Source organism: Echinops telfairi, unplaced genomic scaffold (genome assembly GCF_000313985.2).
Source record: "Echinops telfairi isolate 266 unplaced genomic scaffold, ASM31398v2 ScPeMD7_7468;HRSCAF=8506_0, whole genome shotgun sequence".
Classification (NCBI taxonomy): domain Eukaryota; kingdom Metazoa; phylum Chordata; class Mammalia; order Afrosoricida; family Tenrecidae; genus Echinops; species Echinops telfairi.
Genome location: NW_022111369.1, coordinates 56276092 through 56294391, shown reverse-complemented (window position 1 = coordinate 56294391; position 18300 = coordinate 56276092). Strand labels below are relative to the sequence as shown.

General features: G+C 41.8%; 1 protein-coding gene across 1 annotated transcript in view; it reads left to right on the top strand.

Annotated features, from left to right (window-relative positions):
- ATP8A1 (ATPase phospholipid transporting 8A1) overlaps nucleotides 1-18300 on the top strand; it is a 222369-nt gene that overhangs the window by 59550 nt on the left and 144519 nt on the right. The window contains exons 15-19 of the mRNA XM_030888552.2: nucleotides 615-659; nucleotides 10670-10742; nucleotides 12370-12475; nucleotides 13713-13795; nucleotides 16246-16295. Coding sequence (XP_030744412.1) covers nucleotides 615-659; nucleotides 10670-10742; nucleotides 12370-12475; nucleotides 13713-13795; nucleotides 16246-16295 — 357 coding nt within the window. The remainder of the gene's footprint in view (nucleotides 1-614; nucleotides 660-10669; nucleotides 10743-12369; nucleotides 12476-13712; nucleotides 13796-16245; nucleotides 16296-18300) is intronic.

The window sequence follows — 18300 nt, the reverse complement described above, 5'->3', positions numbered from 1 at the left end:
TGATATTAAAGGATTCCAGGGGGTATGCTTGCTATTTAAAGTAACACACGCCTCCATTAGCAAATTACGATTTAATGGAAACTTGATTTTCTATTCATCTTGATGTCTTTAATACTAGAAATGAGGTTAACTTTTAACATACTGGTTTGACGAACTATCTGTAACGGGTAGTCAGAGCTGCTTGTACAATGGACATGGCAAATTTTATGAGTATCATACCTTATTCCCAACAATCGGCATGTGTATTTCAACAAATCACCTTATTCTGCTTATGTTATATATGAGTGACTTGTCTATTTAGAATGGATTTAAACATCTCAGTTCAAATATTTCGTACAGCTACTGTATTCTGTGTACAGAGTTGTACATCTTGTGGTGAAGAAGCAAGTTCGTAATTCAGCCACGGGTTAATTTTGTACAACTTCTTAAGTTACCCTAAGGCTGCATGCTCTACCGACGGTACTAACCACCATTCTTTCAGATTCACTAACTAAAACTTTGCTCTCCTAACGTCGGGAGTTCCATACTGCCCCTGGTCACACTTTGGTTTCCAAATTTCTGTGATGATTATCCTCTCTCCTTTTTCTTCCTCCCTCCTCTTGCTCCCTCTGAAGCCATGTCCCTGAGCCTGAGGACTATGGCCACTCTCCTGATGAATGGTAAGCTATGTGCCGCTGGCTGTCTCTTAATTTGTGCTGTAGATGTTTGCATTTGATTTTCCCTTTCGGGTTATACCTATATCACGAACAGAAAAGAAAAAAAAAATCAACAGACAGATAAGATGGCTATGCTATAAAGTGGGTATTTCTTGCAATTTACTGAATATCCTTGCTCTTCTAGTGAATAACCTTGAGTCGTTTCATAAACCTGTAGTGTAAAGGTTAGGCAGATAGAGTTTTACAAACTGTAGCTATAATCCATTCTGTAACTATGGACTCTCCAGTCCCTGGGCTCTGTGGACCGCTGTAAGATTTCCCTGGTAGCTGCCTGAACCTTTCCTATAGTTTTGTTTTGTTTTTGTTTCTTTAGCTCAGCACTGCCACCTTCTGGCACAATTTACACATGCTACAAAGCTACAAAAAAACGATACTATTGAGACTTGTTCAGCAGTGGAAATTTCCATTTGTGTATCTTTTCATCCATTTAATAATTCTGCTTGCTGAAAGCTGGAAAATTAGCTGTTAAAAAATGTCTATGACAAATGTTGGGAGTCTCTGCTACCAATATCTGCAATTACTGGAATATGATGATACATTTTAGAATTATAACAATCATATCTTATAGACTTGCTTTGAACACTTGTAACAAAGGGGTAATCATTGCTGATGCCAGGCGGGCCTCGGCTGAAAGCAGAGTACCGGAAAGATGTTTACTTTTGTTGTTTTAAGCAAGGTCATTCGACTGTGTGGATCCTAGCAAATGATGGCAAATCCTGGGAAGAATGGGAATTCTAGATGACCAGCACATAGAGCAAGAGGCAGTCCTTTGAACAGAGCAAGGGGGCTACTTGATGCTTGCAACTCAGGAAAGGATGTGTCGCAGTTTGCTCCTCTTACCAGACTTCTTCAGTCTTAATACTGAACCAAGAGTCCAAGAAGCTAGGCTGTCGGAAGAGTGCAGCCATCTGATTGGAGGAAGACTCATGGTCAGTCTGTGATATGCCATTGACACAGCCCTGCTTGCCAAAAGCAAAGAGGACTTGGAGCACCTACTGATGAAAATCGTATAGAGTGTACTTTCACATAAAGCAAACAAAAATCCTAACAACCAGACCAGTAGGTAAACAAATGATAATAAATATAGAAAATCCTGAAATTGTCAAGGATCTTTTTCTATTTGGATCCATAATTAATGCCAACTAGCCGTCAAGAAGACAAAGGCTGTATTAGGCAAGCCTTGCTGCTCAAGACCTCCTTCAAGCACTACAGAGCAAAGATGTCACTCTGAGGCGTGCGGGGCAGCTGCCTCCAGCCACGGCGTTTTCAGTCATCTCATGGGCATGCAGAGGCTGGACCGCGCATAAAGACTGAAGCAGGATGAATGACTTCAGATATGGCTTGGGCCAACAATATTGAGTGTCCACGCACTAACGGAAGACCGAGCAAGTCTATCTTGGTTCAAAAGCAGCCAGCGTGCCGTGCCATCACAAAGATTATGAGACTTGATTTCAGAACTTTGGATATGCTGTCAGGAGGAGCCAGTTTCTGGAGGAGGACGTAACGCTCGGTGAAGTTGAAGGGTCAGGGAACAAGAGGAAGCCTCCCCAGAAGGCAGGCTGATACTGCGGCTGCCGCGTGGGGCCAGGTAGTGCTTCGTTCTGCTGTCAGAGGTTGCTGTGACTCACAACCCACTGGGCAGCCCCGAGCAGCGACTGCCCAGCGCCATCGGCGTTGGCCCACATCGTCATGTGATACCTCTCCATTTTGTTTCTGTCCTTGCTTGATCAGCAAGTGAAATTTCATGAAGCAGGCTTCTTTAATGCTTTTGAAATCATTGCTTTTATAAGTCATTACATTTTTATTTCCAGATCACACATATGTGTTAATGGGTAAGCCACATCGCCAATATGCATTGTAGTCCTTTAACATTATTTAATATTTTCCAACCAGAAATGTATTTCTGGAAAGTGGGGATTTGGTAAAAACGCACAAAAAGCCTCATAATACTCAGAAGTCATGGTAATGGCAGAGGCAGCCGTCTGGTTCCTATGGACATCTGAGGTGGTATCTCATATAAGCTCATAACTTGGAGTGCCGTACATTTTGACACCTACACACGCTGAATCATTTGTAATGTTTTTGTTTTTTTCTCTGAAAGTGCCAAAGAAGCTCTCTGTTGGAGTTTGGTTAACAATGCAAATCTTCCCTTTCATTTAGTTCCTTGAAAATGAAGATTACATTTAGTTTTTATTTTTCTGTAATGTTAATTTGAGTCTTTTAATTTTGAATACATCTTAGTAATGTAGAGTTGATACTTCTGCAGGGGCTGGAGTTGGCAAACTTTTGAGATGAAAGAGCCAATCTTGTCCCCTACATTTAAAAATTATTTGAGAGCCATAAATATATTTTTACAGACAAATGAAAACACCATTATCTGAATAATAAATATCCTTTAATTTTTTTTCCAATTTTACTGGAGAGCCACATGTATGTACTAAAAAGGTCGAACTGCCTTGTAAATTCCCAAGACTATAACTCTTCACCAAAATAGAAAGGCCCATCTTTCTCCCAAGGAGCAGCTAGCAGTTTTGAACTGCTGACCCTGTGGATCGCAGTCCAATCACTACACCACCAGGGTTCTTAGCGGTAATGATTACAGCCCTGGAAAGCCCTGTATTATTTTCGTTGCTACTTCATCACTGTAATTTTGCTACTGTTGTGAATCAGGCGACCCCTGTGAATGGGTCATTCACTCCCAAAGGGATTGTGACCCACAGGTTGAAAACTAGGAGGGCCTTTTCTGCTCTGTCCTTTCAGTAGCCTGCTACAAGTCATAAGCTACATAACCACCGAGAGGGAAGCCAGAGTGCAAACCTGGTCACGCCTAGTCACACCTGTTTGCTGCACTAAATTCTCGAGTTGTTGATGAGCTTTAAAGGATGGCACCATTTGGAGCACAAGAGAGCTTTGCCATCCGAAGTCATTTTGGTTTCTTTGGCTCTTCTTTGGTTGCGTTCGCAAGAGCATGTGACATTTGTTGACGGATGAGAGCTTGTAGAGGCACACAACTGTAAACGTTCATAAATCAGCATTTGCTCCGCCTCTCTGTGGCTTCCATGCTGCTGTCGAATCCCAGGTCAAACGTCCGTCCAGCCGGCATCACCCGTGCAGTCTGCAGGGGGAAGCGAAAGAGAGGCGGTGACGCTCTGAATCCGAAGTTACTTCTGAAGCTTCTTCCCCTCTGGCCGTGCGGCAGGTTTGTCTTTCACTGTGACGTCTCTTAATTTCCATATGGCGTGACCCTGGGCTGTGTGTATTTTACTGCCCTACACGAACCAGTGTTTGCTGCAAAAATGGCAGGTTGAAAAACACATAACGCTTAGCACTTTGTACGATGGTACCTGACATCATGAAATGGAGTGGAGTGTGAAGGCAAACCTGCATGACACTGTTCATCCTTTGGAACACATTCAGTGGGCAGGAAGCTACCTGGGTGATGCCTGTAGCTCTGGCCTGTCAACCTGTTGTTAACAGGAATAGTTGACAGAGAGGAACTCAGCCCCAACCAATAGCCTCATCCAAAATGAGTAACCTTTTCTTGTTCCTGTCAACCACCACCGGGATGATGCTGTGCAGGGCTGCGTGGACAGACCAGGTGGGCTGTGTTTGCATTTGAACATACAGGTTATCTATGTAGCCATATATATGGTCTTATGTCTATTAAGAACTGGCTATTCTCTCTAAATTGACATTAATAGTTTTAGAATTAAAAAACAACAATCCTCAGTGTCCATTTATTCTCGCATCCTAAAATACGCTTATTTTCAGAGGCTATATATTTCCATAGGAGCCCTGGAGGTGAAACAGCACTGCCAGTTCAGCAATTTGAAACCACAAGAGAGGGAGGCGGCTTCTTGTACAGGTTCACAGACTCAGAAACCAGCAAGGGCGGCCCTCCTATGTTCCTTAGCAGCTCTCTGAGTCAGAATTAACTTGATATTTCCATGATGGTTTGCCTCTTTCTAATATTTCCATGATGGTTTGCCTCTTTCTAACGTCTAGAATGGAAAATTTCAGTCATGAACAGAATGTTGACAGACTTATCTATTACCCAGTTTCAATACTAGGAACTGAAGGCCAGTTTTAATATATGCCATTCCTCAACTACTATTGTAATAGTATATTACAATAAGTATTATTTCAAATTTTCTTAGGTGTTTTATACTGTTCACATCCCCCACACACACCCATAAATAAATACTAAGGAGAGTAATTCTCCAGAGAAAATACATTAAATGATTGTGTGCTTAATTCATTTGCTCCTATGGTGATAAGTTTCAAAGTACTATCCCAATATCAGTGGTTGTACGATTTTCTGATTCGCTTGATTTTCTCATTTCTATCTGGTCTATAATTATGCATGAAATGAGTGGTATTTATTTACCCTGCAGTAAAAGCTAGGCACAAACACATTCTTCCAGATGTGGCTGTAGAGTCCTGAGGCTTGGCACACCCATATCAATGTTAATCTTCTGAAAACGCCTCTTGGCTCATCGTTTCTTCCAGGCTGCTGATGTTTCACAGTTTGTGGACCCAACTTTTGTCATGTCTAATAAAAATATTATTGAAATCAGTCACTTATTGTTCATAGCCACTACTCGATAAAGTTCCAGATCACCCTTTCTGCAAATGGCATCTACCTTCAGTAGAATTTGATTTGAAACCAACAGGGCCATTGAAAACACAAGATGCACAGCCCTTAAAGAGCAATATTGTGGTCTCATTACATTTGTCATTCTTGTGTGTGTGTGTGTAATGTGAATATATGTGCACAATCTGTACACTTATTTCATATATAGGTTATATTTGTATTTCAGCTACCTACATGAAGTTTTTTGCTTTAAAAAGCCCGAATTAGATTGTTTTTTTGTTTTGTTTTGTGTTTTAGTCCAGACTGCATGGATGAAAACAAAACTCATTGCCTTTGTGTTGATTCTGACTCATAGGAACCTTGCTACTCTATGGAGCAGATCTCTAGCTCCTTCTGGCTCTGTGAGACTTTACAAGAGCAGACAGTCTCCATTATCTCCCACGGAGCTGCTGGTAGGCTCAAACCTCCAACCTTGTGGTTAGCAGCTCAATGTGTAGCGCACTATTCCACCAGGGCTCCTCCTAAGGCATTAACATATCACAAATTCAGAGGCTTCGTGAGGAAAGATTCCCCTTCCATCCTTGTCTTAGGTCCATTTCTCCCTGTGAAGGCAGCCGACGTGACCAGTTCAGCTGTATCCTTCCAGATCCGCCCTTTCTGTGCTAATGCTTACATGTATTTTCCCCTCTCGCACCAGCTGTGTCATTTAACTGCACATCCACATCTCCAGAACCCAGGAAGAGCTCCCCGTTTGGTATACAGCATTCTGTTGTGTGCCTGTGCTGCCATGTATCTGACATCTTGATAGACGCTTGGATTGTTTCTAATCTTTGGCTATTTGAAAGTGCTTCAAATAATAAACTTGGAACTTTTAGTATTGGGTAAATAATATAAATCCCTAGGTCTGGCATTACTAGAAGAAAGGGCTTCTGAATTTTAAATGTTGGTATAAATTACTCCAGCCCCTTCTGAGTTGCGATGCTGGGAAAGAATGTTGAAAGTGCCCTGGCAGCCCGAGGAAGGAACAGCTGAGTTGGGAGACGTGCAGGCAGCATGCAGAGGCAAGGAGGGCAAGATGTCTCTTCACGTTCAGACTTGGGGCCCGTCCGAGAGGCCAGTCCCTGGGAAAGGAGGTCCTGCGTTTTAAAGCACCAGGGCGGAGAAAAAGAGGAAGGCCTTTAACAGGGACCGACACAGGGGCTGCCGCCTGGGGCTGCAACAGGAGAACCCTTGTGAGGCTGCCCCGGAGCACAGCGCGCTTCAGCCCCTTGTGCACAGGGTTGCTGTGGGCCAGAGCCGTCTTGATGGCACCGAACAACCTTTATGGGAAGTTGTACCGATTTATATTTTCACTAACAGTAGATGATTTGATTGGTTTTCCTGAATTACAACAGTATAGTGTTACTTTTATATATGTAAATGTGGCCGATATATGTAAATTTGAATTTCATTTTTCTCAGCGAGAGGGCACTAACTCCAATGACTGGGAATAGAGATGTTATATGATCCAGCAAACCCTCTGCTGGGGATATATATATATCCCCACAACACAGTTGGCAGGCCTAATGTGAACAGACATATGCACACCCACATTTATCGCAGCACTGTTCACAAGAACAAGACAATGGGAACACTCTAAATGCCCATTAGTAGAAGAAATGGATAAAGAAATTGGTGGTACACACACGCAGTGGAATACTACGCAGCACTGAAAACCAGCAATGAAACCACCTCCTGGCATGTAGGAGCAGACTGTGGAGATGGTCAAAAGTGAGTGGGGAGAGGAGATAAAACCATGGGCTAGACTCTTGCCGAGTCTTCACTTGGTGAAATGGAAGGTGGTGGTCCAGAAGAGGGAGAGGAGAAGTCAAGGGGGGAGGGGAGCATGCATGAACTATTAGAGGGGCATTGATTACTAGTTTAAACTGTTGAATACAACGTCAATGGTCTGAAATGTAAACCCCCACCTAATTTATACTTCTTTTCATTGCTAGTAAAAAAATACCATTTCATTCAATGTTAGGTAAGGTTGAACCTCTATAAGGGGAGTTCAAAGAGTTCATGGAAAATGGAATGAAAAGATAATGGGATTTTTTTTTCTTCCGTGAGCTCTTGGAAACCTTCTGTGTAAAGCCATCTGTGAGCTGGGGGCTGGTGGCCTTGGTTGGTTTTCTGTTACACTGTGGGTCGTTGTCTTCGTGGCTTGCAGGAGTTCTTTCTGTTTCGGAGATGAGCTGAAACCTCTCTGCCCAAATGGTTGTCTTTTTGCTCTGTGGAAACAGTTCACTTCGTTTGTGGTCAGATTTGCCCTTTTTCCCCCCCGAATTATAAACAACACTTTCTCACTCCTGCAGTCTGTTTTTTACTTTGTTTAAGATGAAAACTATAGATCCGACTTTTTCTTTGTTCCACTTCTGCAGGTGACTATTTTTTACGGATTTTCTACTTTCAAAACTGTATCATGTCTCTTATAAAGCTAGTGAATACTGACTGAGCCATCTGCCTCCTGTCTTCATTTTTATTGCTGTGGAAATTCTTCGTTTTTGTCAAGTGCGGAAATACTTATCTGTAAGGTAGAGCGTTGTAGTCAGTCTCTGAAAACTACAAGTTGCTAAGGTGTGTGAGCTCCTGCTCACTGTTCCCCTGAATGATGTCATCTCTGTCTCACTGCTGCTTGCAAGACACCAGTGTTTCCTCACCCCACTAGGAACAAAATTATACTCAAAGTTTTCTAGGGAGGAAATGAAAAAGATGTTTATGCTGCCTTACATTTTTATTATCAGGCAATTTTGCAAATCCATACACCCTTGCCAACCAACAGACTCAAATTATTATTTTTATTTTTAATGCAGTTGGTTCTTAATCTTTTTTAATGCATGAGCTTTCTAATTTTGGTTTATTTTCCACTGAAAGTATATGTTTTATAAAATTCTGGAGAAGGGTGAGGGACCTCTATGCCTGAGGCATCCCCAGACTCTTGAGAGGAGCTGATGGGCTGTTGCTGGTTTTGTCATGACCTTGGGAAGGAAGCCACTTCTTAGAGAAGTGTCCCTATAAAGTATTATATGTGGTGGAAGCCAAGTGGCACTGCAGGTGTCATTGGTTAAAAATTTGGTGCAAGAAAGATGCGACTTTGTACTCCCATAAAGCTTTACACCCTTGGAAGCTGTGATAGTCTGGGTACACTAGAGAAACAAATCCTTAGAAATGTACATGTGTATAAGAGAGAGTTTTATATAAAGGGTAATTGTACACTAAGAAAGCATCCCAACCTAGTCTAGTCCAAGCCCATAAGTCCAATATTATTCCATATGTCTGATACCAATATATAAAGTCCTCTTCAGACTCACGAAACACCTGCAGTGACGCTGAGTGCAGGACGATCACAGAGCAGTGGGTGGGAAGTCTTAGGATCCAGAGGCATTGTAAGCATCTCAGCGCTGGCAGGGGTCTTCATGTTGCTCCTGCAGTTCCCAGGGCTGCATCAGGGTAGGTCCATATGGCTTCTCCTAAGGGGTGTCTCACAGCAAGCCAGCACAGAGAGAGTCTCCTGCCTCCAAGAAGGAAATACAAGAGTTCCCAGAATCCTCAAGAGAAGGCCATGCCCACACAGAGGCCTCATCGGCTCTCTCTGGATTGACAGGCTGGACTCCACCTCTGCTCGCTTAATCCTCAAATTGACAGCAGCTTGTGTAACTACCACAGAAACCCAAAGGGGCATTTCTACTCTGCCGTACAGGCTGTGAGTTAGAATGATTCCATCGCTGGGAGTTTGGAGAAGCCGCCTTCGAGAATAGAGACTGCGACATACCATTGCAGAGACTTCGATTGCATGGCTAGGGTTACTGCTGATAAATGCATTTGAAATTTACATCTGCTGTCAGAACCGACTGGATGGCAGTGAGCTTGGGATTCGGGGATAGTTTTTGTTTGTTTGTTTCCTGGCTTACTTTAACTGTTTACTGATGAAATGAAAGCTTGACGGTAAGATTAGCAAGACATATCCTTCCAATTTTCTAGAGACTTTTCCTTTAGAATTCTTTGAAAGGAAATTAGACTTCTAAGTGCAAGATGTTTCTACTGTGACTATTCTTTGGCATTTCAATCTATCAAACAAGCAAGCAGGATGAGATAACTAAGAATACTTACTTGCACATTATCTAATTGGGAGCATATATTACGCACATATATCTTAAGCCCCCACACAGGAAGCAGTTTTAAGATTTTGGTACAGTTTGGAGGAGAGACATACTCTGTTTTGGTCCTCTCTCTGACAAGCCATTTGAAGTATCTTTAATTTCTCTTCATTTTTTTAAACTACAGAAAAGATAATAGTAATAAGAATAATAGTAATATGTTTCGTCAGCTCCTCACAGATGTTCTGGAAATTCTAAATAATACATACTTGTAAAGATGTACTATGATTTTGAGAAGTAATAAATTAAACTGTGTAAATTTTAAAAATGTGTTGTACTGTAAATGTACTACCTTGCTCATCTCATTGAAGGGAGAAATGTATTCCGTGGAAGATGCAGAATATATTGTATTCTGTACAGTTCTCTTCAGTGGTTTCCCCTTCAGCTCAAGCTGTTGGCGTTAAAATAATTCGACACGTTGTGGCATTTATGTTACTCTTTCTAAGCTGTAAACCTATTTTGTGATTAAGATATTTCTGGATTACGTTCTATTGGTATTAGACTTTTTCCCCTTTTTAATATAATAACATATGTACATAAATATTTGCTGAGATAATTTTAATGATATGCTGATATATGATGTAATATGATATTAAAATTGTTTTCATGTTTTACCTTATAATACAATGTTAGTCAATACAATAAAAGATTTCTTAAATGGGTAAGATAAAAGTGTATATATATTTTTAAACAACTTCATCAAATCTAAAATTATTGAAAATATTTTTGGGCTAGAAAGACTCTCATTCCTGCTATTTTAGCATTTTTTCGTTCTTACCTTTTCTGACATTATTTTAAACTGCATGTGGCAATAATTAAATTGTACTCTAGAAAAACAGGGTATAAAATATTGTTTTTCACTACATTTGGGGACCACTGCCCCCTCAATACACTTTGAATGATTCAAATATGAAATACATGTTGCTTATTTAGAAATGCATGCCAAATTTACATTGACTCTATTAAGAATTTGCAAGCCTAAAGAAAAGGGGCGCTTTGAAAAATTCATAGAAAAAGTCTATTATCTTTTAATCCAGTTTTTCCACAAACTTTTTCATGTTCCTACGTTCCCTTTCCCAATATACCTAAATTTGAGTTACAAATATACCAGTGTGCTTGTTGTCTCAGTGAATCAGGTTTGCTTCATTTCCCCCCTCCTCTAGGCAAAGCTCACAGTCTGGAGATGAGAAACCCTTTAGTGATTCATCACTGCTGGAAAACCTCCAAAATAATCATGTAAGTGATATAAAGCCATCATCTCTTCATTAGCAGATGACGCTCGTGTTTCTCCGAAGAACAAGCTTTCATGCTTATAAGGTTCTTTGTTATATATGTATGCATGATCTCTAAGTAACTATCAAAATGTATAACTGCTGAATCCTTTTTGTGTGGCCCACATGAAAGTCATGGTTGTTGGAAATTTAGTTTTAGTGTTTTATGAATTGTTATTCTGCCTTTGTGGGATATTTTATTTAAATACGTATCGAACTCTCTATTTATATGAAACAATGCACCACAAATAATTTCAAAATAGCGATCGAAATGAATGACCTGCCTCATTCAAATCCTGGGGCAGTGCCAGGTCTGCCACAGGAGCTACTTGGCTGCACCCCAAACGCTGGGCGTTGGACTCCACCCAGCGGCCCCTCCGAGGGAAGGCCTGGTGACCCATTTTCAGACAGTCCACCGCTGCAGGGCCTGTGGTCACAGATCCATCCTGACACACGTGGCGGTGCCTTCAGTCAGAATGGACCGGGTTGTTTGCTTGTTTGGGTTATTGTTTGTGTTGTTTGTTGTTTATTTACATGGCCCTGATAGGCGCTCAAGTCATGTTTACACGAACATACTTATTTCCTGTCTTTTGTAACCTATTAGCTTCAGACTCCACAAAAGTCAGATTTAGACCGTATCCCTTCCCTCTCTGGTCTCAGTTTCAGTCAATGGCATCGCCCAAGCCATCCTGTTTCTCTCGCTGGGAACATAGGTTGACTCCTCCATGTCCCCAGCCTCCAGGTGTGTAATGACTCCGCAAACCCTCCTCAGTCCTCCGACCCTCTCCTAGGTGCGCCTGCCAGGCTTCACGGCCCTCCCAGACACCATCCCCGCCCCTCCCCCCCAGGACTAGGTGGCTCATTGCAGAGCCTCCCGACCAAGCTCCTCATTTCCGTTTCCCTCCTCCCCAGTTCTTACTGCCCTTGGTGACTGTGCAGCAATGGATACCCATCCTACCTTGTTTAAAACCTTCCTGCGTCTTTAAACTTAAAACAGGTGCATGATGTGGCTCCTGCCTAAGTCACCCGCCCAGCTGTGAGCCACTCTCCGCTTTGCTTCATGCTACTCCGACCTCTTATTTTCTCAAACGTGCCCCAACCCAAAGAAAACGGAGCCACGCTAGAATGCAATGCCTAAAGTGTAAACGTGACTAAGAACCGCTGTTGGATTCCATCCCAGAGCGACCCAGGCGACACAGAACCGCCCATCAGGGTTTTTGCCAATGTCATCTCCCACGGAGCCACTTGGTGGGTTCAAACTACCACAGCCAGTTAACTAACATTTCAGAATGTGTTTTCTCTCCTTTTAGGACAGGCTTTAATTATGCCTGGATCTTGATTTGACAAAATACAGTTGTCTCATATAAATGTCTTGAGAGTGAATGGGACACTGTGAGAATGAATGTTACAAAAAAAAAAAAAAAGATGTTTTTTCTTCATAGTTAGTTTTGGCTTCTGAGTGGGCTATAAACCCACCCCTGCCTCAATTCTTAACAGCTGGTCTTAATAGATAGACATGAAGTAATATTATTATTAATGTCAAATGCTTAAATGGAAAGGGCTAAAGTAAATGTTTGTTTATTTTTTTGCAGCCAACTGCACCTATAATATGTGAATTTCTTACCATGATGGCAGTCTGTCACACAGCAGTACCAGAGCGGGAAGGTGATAAGATCATTTATCAGGCAGCATCTCCAGGTACAAATGAAGCCACTGCAAATTGGGTTCCTGCAGTAAATTGGTCTAATATTTAGATTTGTCTGGGGGAAAAAATCTACCTAATTTGAAAAAACAAGATCGCTAAATTGAATGTGTTTCAGATAAAAATTTTACTTACTCATGGAAAAAAACTCGGCTTTTCAGGATTAAAATTTATGTATGCCAAAATACCTAATTTTCTAACTTGTATGCTGAATTATATGGAAATTTGATGTGCCAGATTTGAACAGATTTATATAAGAAAGATCCTTTCTTATATACATATAGAGAGTTTCCTCCTCTTTGCAAATACCTAGGTGTTCCTATTAGTCATAAATGATCAAGAAATAGAAGACTTGCCTAACAATTAGTAACCATCTATGACTTTATAGCCCCAATTTTACTTTTTTCTGTTGAAAATCAGATTCACAGCACTTATTGTGTCCTTACATGGTGGAAGAGATTCTTTAAAAATATTTATTAGTATACCTACTCAGGTTTAGTATTTAGACATAATTGTGGACCTATTTTCAGTGCAAAATTGAGTTAAGTAGTCAATGTGGTTATTGTAAAATTGTAGGAAAGGGGGAACACAAAGTGGAGACTTTTTTTTTTATAAGTAGTCATGGTGAGTAAGGGCTGCAAACTGTATCTAGACTTGGGACTTTGGGATATTGCTCAGTATCTAAAAGCCTTGAGAAGTATCACATCTCGCGTGATCAGGATAGAAGCTGTGTGTCTATCTTATTCTAACCCGCTGCCTCCTGGGAGAAGGTCAGAGACAACATGAGGTCTGAGGAACACAGCTACTGTCTCACTTTTTGAAATCTCAGTTTTTTTTAATTCCACACACATTGAACCCACCGTTGGTAGTAGTCATTGTTGACATCTGACTTCCTAGAGAAAAAAGTGAAACGTAAGCAAGTGTGTGCTACTCACATTATGAAAGGCTTGTAGAGAATGTATACGGCCAAGGGTACATTTAGGTATGCGTGCCCGTGAACTTGAACATTGAGAAATATGACTCTGGGGTTTTAAACTCAGACAAGATTTCGCTGTGTCTTTTATTTTGCACATTCCATTGGCATTTATAATTTAGAAAGAAAAAAATTAATAATGAGGACTGGAGTGAAAGTGTTTTAATGAAACCAAAAAGTGTCTTACCGTGGTGTATTTCTCTTTGTGTTTTGGATAAATGTTTCCCACACGTTTGTTTGTACCTGCTTGCCTCCAATAGATGAAGGGGCCTTGGTCAGAGCTGCCAAGATGTTGAACTTTGTTTTCACTGGAAGAACTCCGGACTCGGTGATTATAGATTCAGTAAGTTGTTTATTTTGAAGTTTCTTTTAAATGAAAGTAATCTCTATGTAGAGCTTTAAAGATAAAAATAAGTACCAAATACTCAAAAAACCGCCCTCACTACCATTGAGCCAATACTGACAGAAACCCTGTAGCACAGGGTTAACCTGCCCCAGCAGATTTCTGCGAGTGGAACTCCTTGCAGGGGTAGAAAGCTCCTTTTATCTCCCAAGGAGTGGCGGCGGGTGGTTTTGAACTTTGGACCTTTCAATGGCAGCCCAATTCATAACCACTCTGCCACTAGGACTCCTAAGTACAAAAAGACTATTTGATTCAATAGAGATTCTCTACTCCAATTTCTCTCTCCGGTGACAACTGGTTCTATAACTTTAGCTATTTTTTTTAAGCAGGTATCCAGCTCAGATTTTCAAAAGGTGGTTCATGATAAATGTTTTGTTTTGTTCTCAGTGTTGTTGTTCTAAGGGGCCGCCCAGCGGTCCTACTCCATGGCTGCACGTAACAGAAGGAAACACGGCCCGTCCTGCTCCGTCCTCCTGCTGACGTTTGAGCCCATTGTTGCCGGCGCTTTGTCGATCCGTCTTGTCGGGGGTCTTCCTCATTATTTCTGCCTTTTCACTTGACCAACCAGGATGTCCTTTTCCAAAAAAATGATCTTTTTGCTCTATTAGGTTAAAGATCAATTTTTCCCCCTGGGATTGCCATCCTACTTGCTCCGATTGACTCCTGTGGAGTGGTGGGCTAAGACTCCCCTGCCATGGCTGTGAATCCTTGTTTTGGAGCCTGGGACACAGAAAAGCTCTTGGGGAAGCTCTGAGTCTTAGAAGGCCTTTGCCAATAATGAGTTTCACTGTGGGAGATCTGGGTGGGATTCACGTGGGAGCCTCTGCTGTGGCTTCGGCAGGTTGGGTTCCCGGAGAGTAATCTTTCGTTGTGCCTACGAGGTCTGGCCGCTACAACATAGGGAAGACTGGAGCCCAGCAGTTTGTCTGAATAAACCCACCGTGCCAGTATCCTCAACTGTGCCAGTCAGCTCACTGAAATCTCTGGTCGTCAGCCAGTGGGTAGGAAGGTCCAATGCTTCTCAAGTAGTTCCTACTCACTCCTGGTTACAGGTTTGGGCTGTGATCACACGGTCGGCAGTTCGAAACCACCAGCAGCAGTGAGGGAGAACACTGGGTTTTCTACTCCTTTAAACAGTCTCAGTCTCGGAAACCCACAGAGTGGCCGCTATGAGCCAGCACTGACCTCACGGCAGTGAGCATGGTTTGGTTGATGTGGTAATTCCAGAGGTAATTGCAGTTTCACTCTTTTAAGCCACTTACTGGCTGTGAAATGCAAATTCAACTTCTTCCTTAACCACTTGACTGCCGACTGAAGTTGGCCATGGGAGCCCACCAAGAGAACAAGGAAGGCTGGGCTTGTAAAGGTTTACTGACGTGTAGTGAGACTTGGAGGCACTCCATCCCCCTCCCCTTCCCACCCAACTGCCATCAAGTCAACTCCGACTCAGCCATAGCAGCCCTGGCGTACCACCTTCCTTAACCTTCTCCAATTTACCCCTTCGTTGCTGATATCCATTCCAATGGCTGTGCAGAACCCACAGACAGCATTCAGGATGAAAGGGTTTATTAAGGAAGTCACCACGTTGTAAGGCCAGTGACAAACGCTAAATGCTCAGGATTGGGTTGTTTGTTAGTGCATGTTACAAGGAAATGCCCAAAGGGGCATACCCCTCTGCTGTAAGTTCAACCCACGGGCATTCATCCTAAACCCCTGGGTCAGCACAACTCGTTCCCTGAATGAGTGCCCAGAGGTACCCCACTCCTCATGCCAGCCGCCTGCACAAAAGCACTCATCTTAACTTGCTCCGTGGCTTGGGAAGTCCATCACACTGTTATACGCTCTGACGCTTGGCTCTGCTGCTGCTGCTGCTCCTCCTCTGCCAGTATAGCTGTTGTCTCATCTAGTTGGTTCAAAACGCAGGGATCTCGGCCCCAGAGGGCACACTCCACTCCTGGCTCTTTCTATCCCTCCTCCTGCTTCTTGGAGAGCCCGCTTTATACACAGCAGGATGGCATTCCAGAGAATCCTGTTCACAATTTCTCAGAAGTGAATCCTAGCAGTATTTTCCCCTACCTGTTCACCAGGCCCAAGCAGGGAAAAGGTTGTGTGGTGAGAGTCAGAGAATGGCTAGAAGAGACACATCAAATAATTCACTTCCCTGGACCTGGGAAGGGCAGAAATTAAATATGCATGTTCAGTTTTCCATCTTAACCTGAAAGTTAGTAAATTCTGCTAAAGAAGATGCGTGAGGAAATTTCAGAAGGGAAATTGATTTGTATTGATTTGTATTGACATTTTCTACATTACATCTTTATGACTAAGGTCTATTTCCGGACAGCCTAAAATCTTTCCAAGGTGATATAATCATGTGTTCCTTTCTTCCACAGCTGGGGCAGGAAGAAAGGTATGAATTGCTCAATGTCTTGGAGTTCACCAGGTAAAGCACCTGTTTTTTTATTGGTATTTATGAGATATATTTCTATATTTCCCTTTAAGCAAGTAGAAGAAATTAATTTTTCGTTTAAATACATTCATTTAAATAAAATATTGAAGGAAAATCTTGGGTCCATTTTTTCATTGGGATGTCTGTATCTGAGTCGTAATCAGCTCTCTTCCCCTTATTGCATCACGACTAGAGGAGGGTGAATCCAAATATGCGAATGCACAACTGCCTTTATCGCAGTTTGGGGATAGAGGACCAAGAGGAAGCCTGGGGGCTAGGGACCAGGAAGCATTGTTATTTACACAGACATCCATGGGAAGTGAAGTTGAAGCCAAGTCAGAATCCACTATTCTAATTTTGTGCTCATAATTCCTTATAGTCTTTGAGAATTAAGAAATAATATCCTTATCTCAATGAGGCTTAAGAGGAACCCTGGTCATCAAACCCTGGCTGCTAACTGAAAGGTTGATGGTTTGAAACCCAGTGGCTCCCCAGCAGAACTGACCCCCCTCCTTCCCAAAAGATTACAATTCAGAATGCCCTGCGGGACATTTCTTCTGTCACATGGGGTCCCTCTAAGTGAACGCAATGACATCTAATCCAGCGGTTCTCACAGGGGTTGTCTGATTCATAACAGTAGTAAAATGACAGTGATGGAGTAGCAACAAAAATAATGTTATGGTTGGGGGTCACCACAACATGAGGAACTATTAAAAGGTCACGGCATTAGGAAGCTTAAGACCCACTGGTCTAGTCTAACAACATTAGATAAAAGACTACTTATGTCTAATAGGAAAGAACAAAGAATAAAGTGATTACTCAACTAATTTTATTTCAGAAGCTCAACTAATCAAAATCCTTCAGTTATAGTCAATGATACTTCAGAGTTTGGGGCTTTTTACTCTTGCATTTCCCTGTAATGTCTTAAGTTCACCGATGTTCTTGAGCAGGTAGACTTTAGCTGAAGATCACATTACTATTCCTAGGACACTTTGCAAGATCTTTAAGGCTGTAACCTGAAAATACTGCTTTTACTCAAGAAAATAAGTGTTAAGTCTTTCTCTTGGCCTTTCTCCCCCCCAAGACAAGCTCCCACCGGCTCTGAGAGTCCTTCCTTCTCTGTGCCGGCTCAGCATGCTGTCCTCATGGGGAGTGACCACACGCCACTGGCGAATACAAAAGGAATTGGGCCTTCTCGGCTGGTTATTTAAACACCATTCTCTTGCGTTACATGCCCTAAAGGCCCAAAGGAATATTAATAATGAGTATAAATTGAGTTAGAAGGAACTCTCAGGTATTTCTGGATTCCTCTTTATAAAATCCTGATTACATGTCTGTTGCTACATCCGACTGCTGCTGTGTTTTGGACCTAACTCTATTTTTAAGCAGCAGAAAATGATAAGGTAAAACAAATAGATGTGGACATTTTAAAAGCGCTCCCCCCCCACACACACACTATAAGAATGCTTATGCAAATATGGTTCTAAATGAGACCTTATATTATATAATGCTGTTCCAGTTCTGTCTAATGTTATTTGCAGCTTTGCTAAAGCATTCAAAGATGTTATGTAGTTGATGATTTTTACTAAACAGTGTATATTGCCACAAACAGCATTAAAATGTTTGTGACTTTTGTGTGTAACTTTGTAAGCATAACTTTTATTCATGCATGGTTTCATAGTTTGTTAGTAATCTTTGAAATAAAAGTACTGTGTGTATTATCCAAACTCAATGCCACTGATCTGATATGATCTCATAACTACCCTATAGAACAAGATAGAACTGTCCCTGTGTGGTTCTCAGACCGTAACACTTTGTAGAGCAGAAAGCCCCTTCCCAAGGAGCAGCTGGTGGTTTCAAACTACTGACCTTGTAGCTAGCATCCCAGTACTTCTTAATTTATTCATTGTGCCTTCATGTATGGTTGGAAAACATTGTTACAGTTGATTTTAATTTCTAATTAATTCCATGGATACACTTCATCTCTTAAGATACTAGC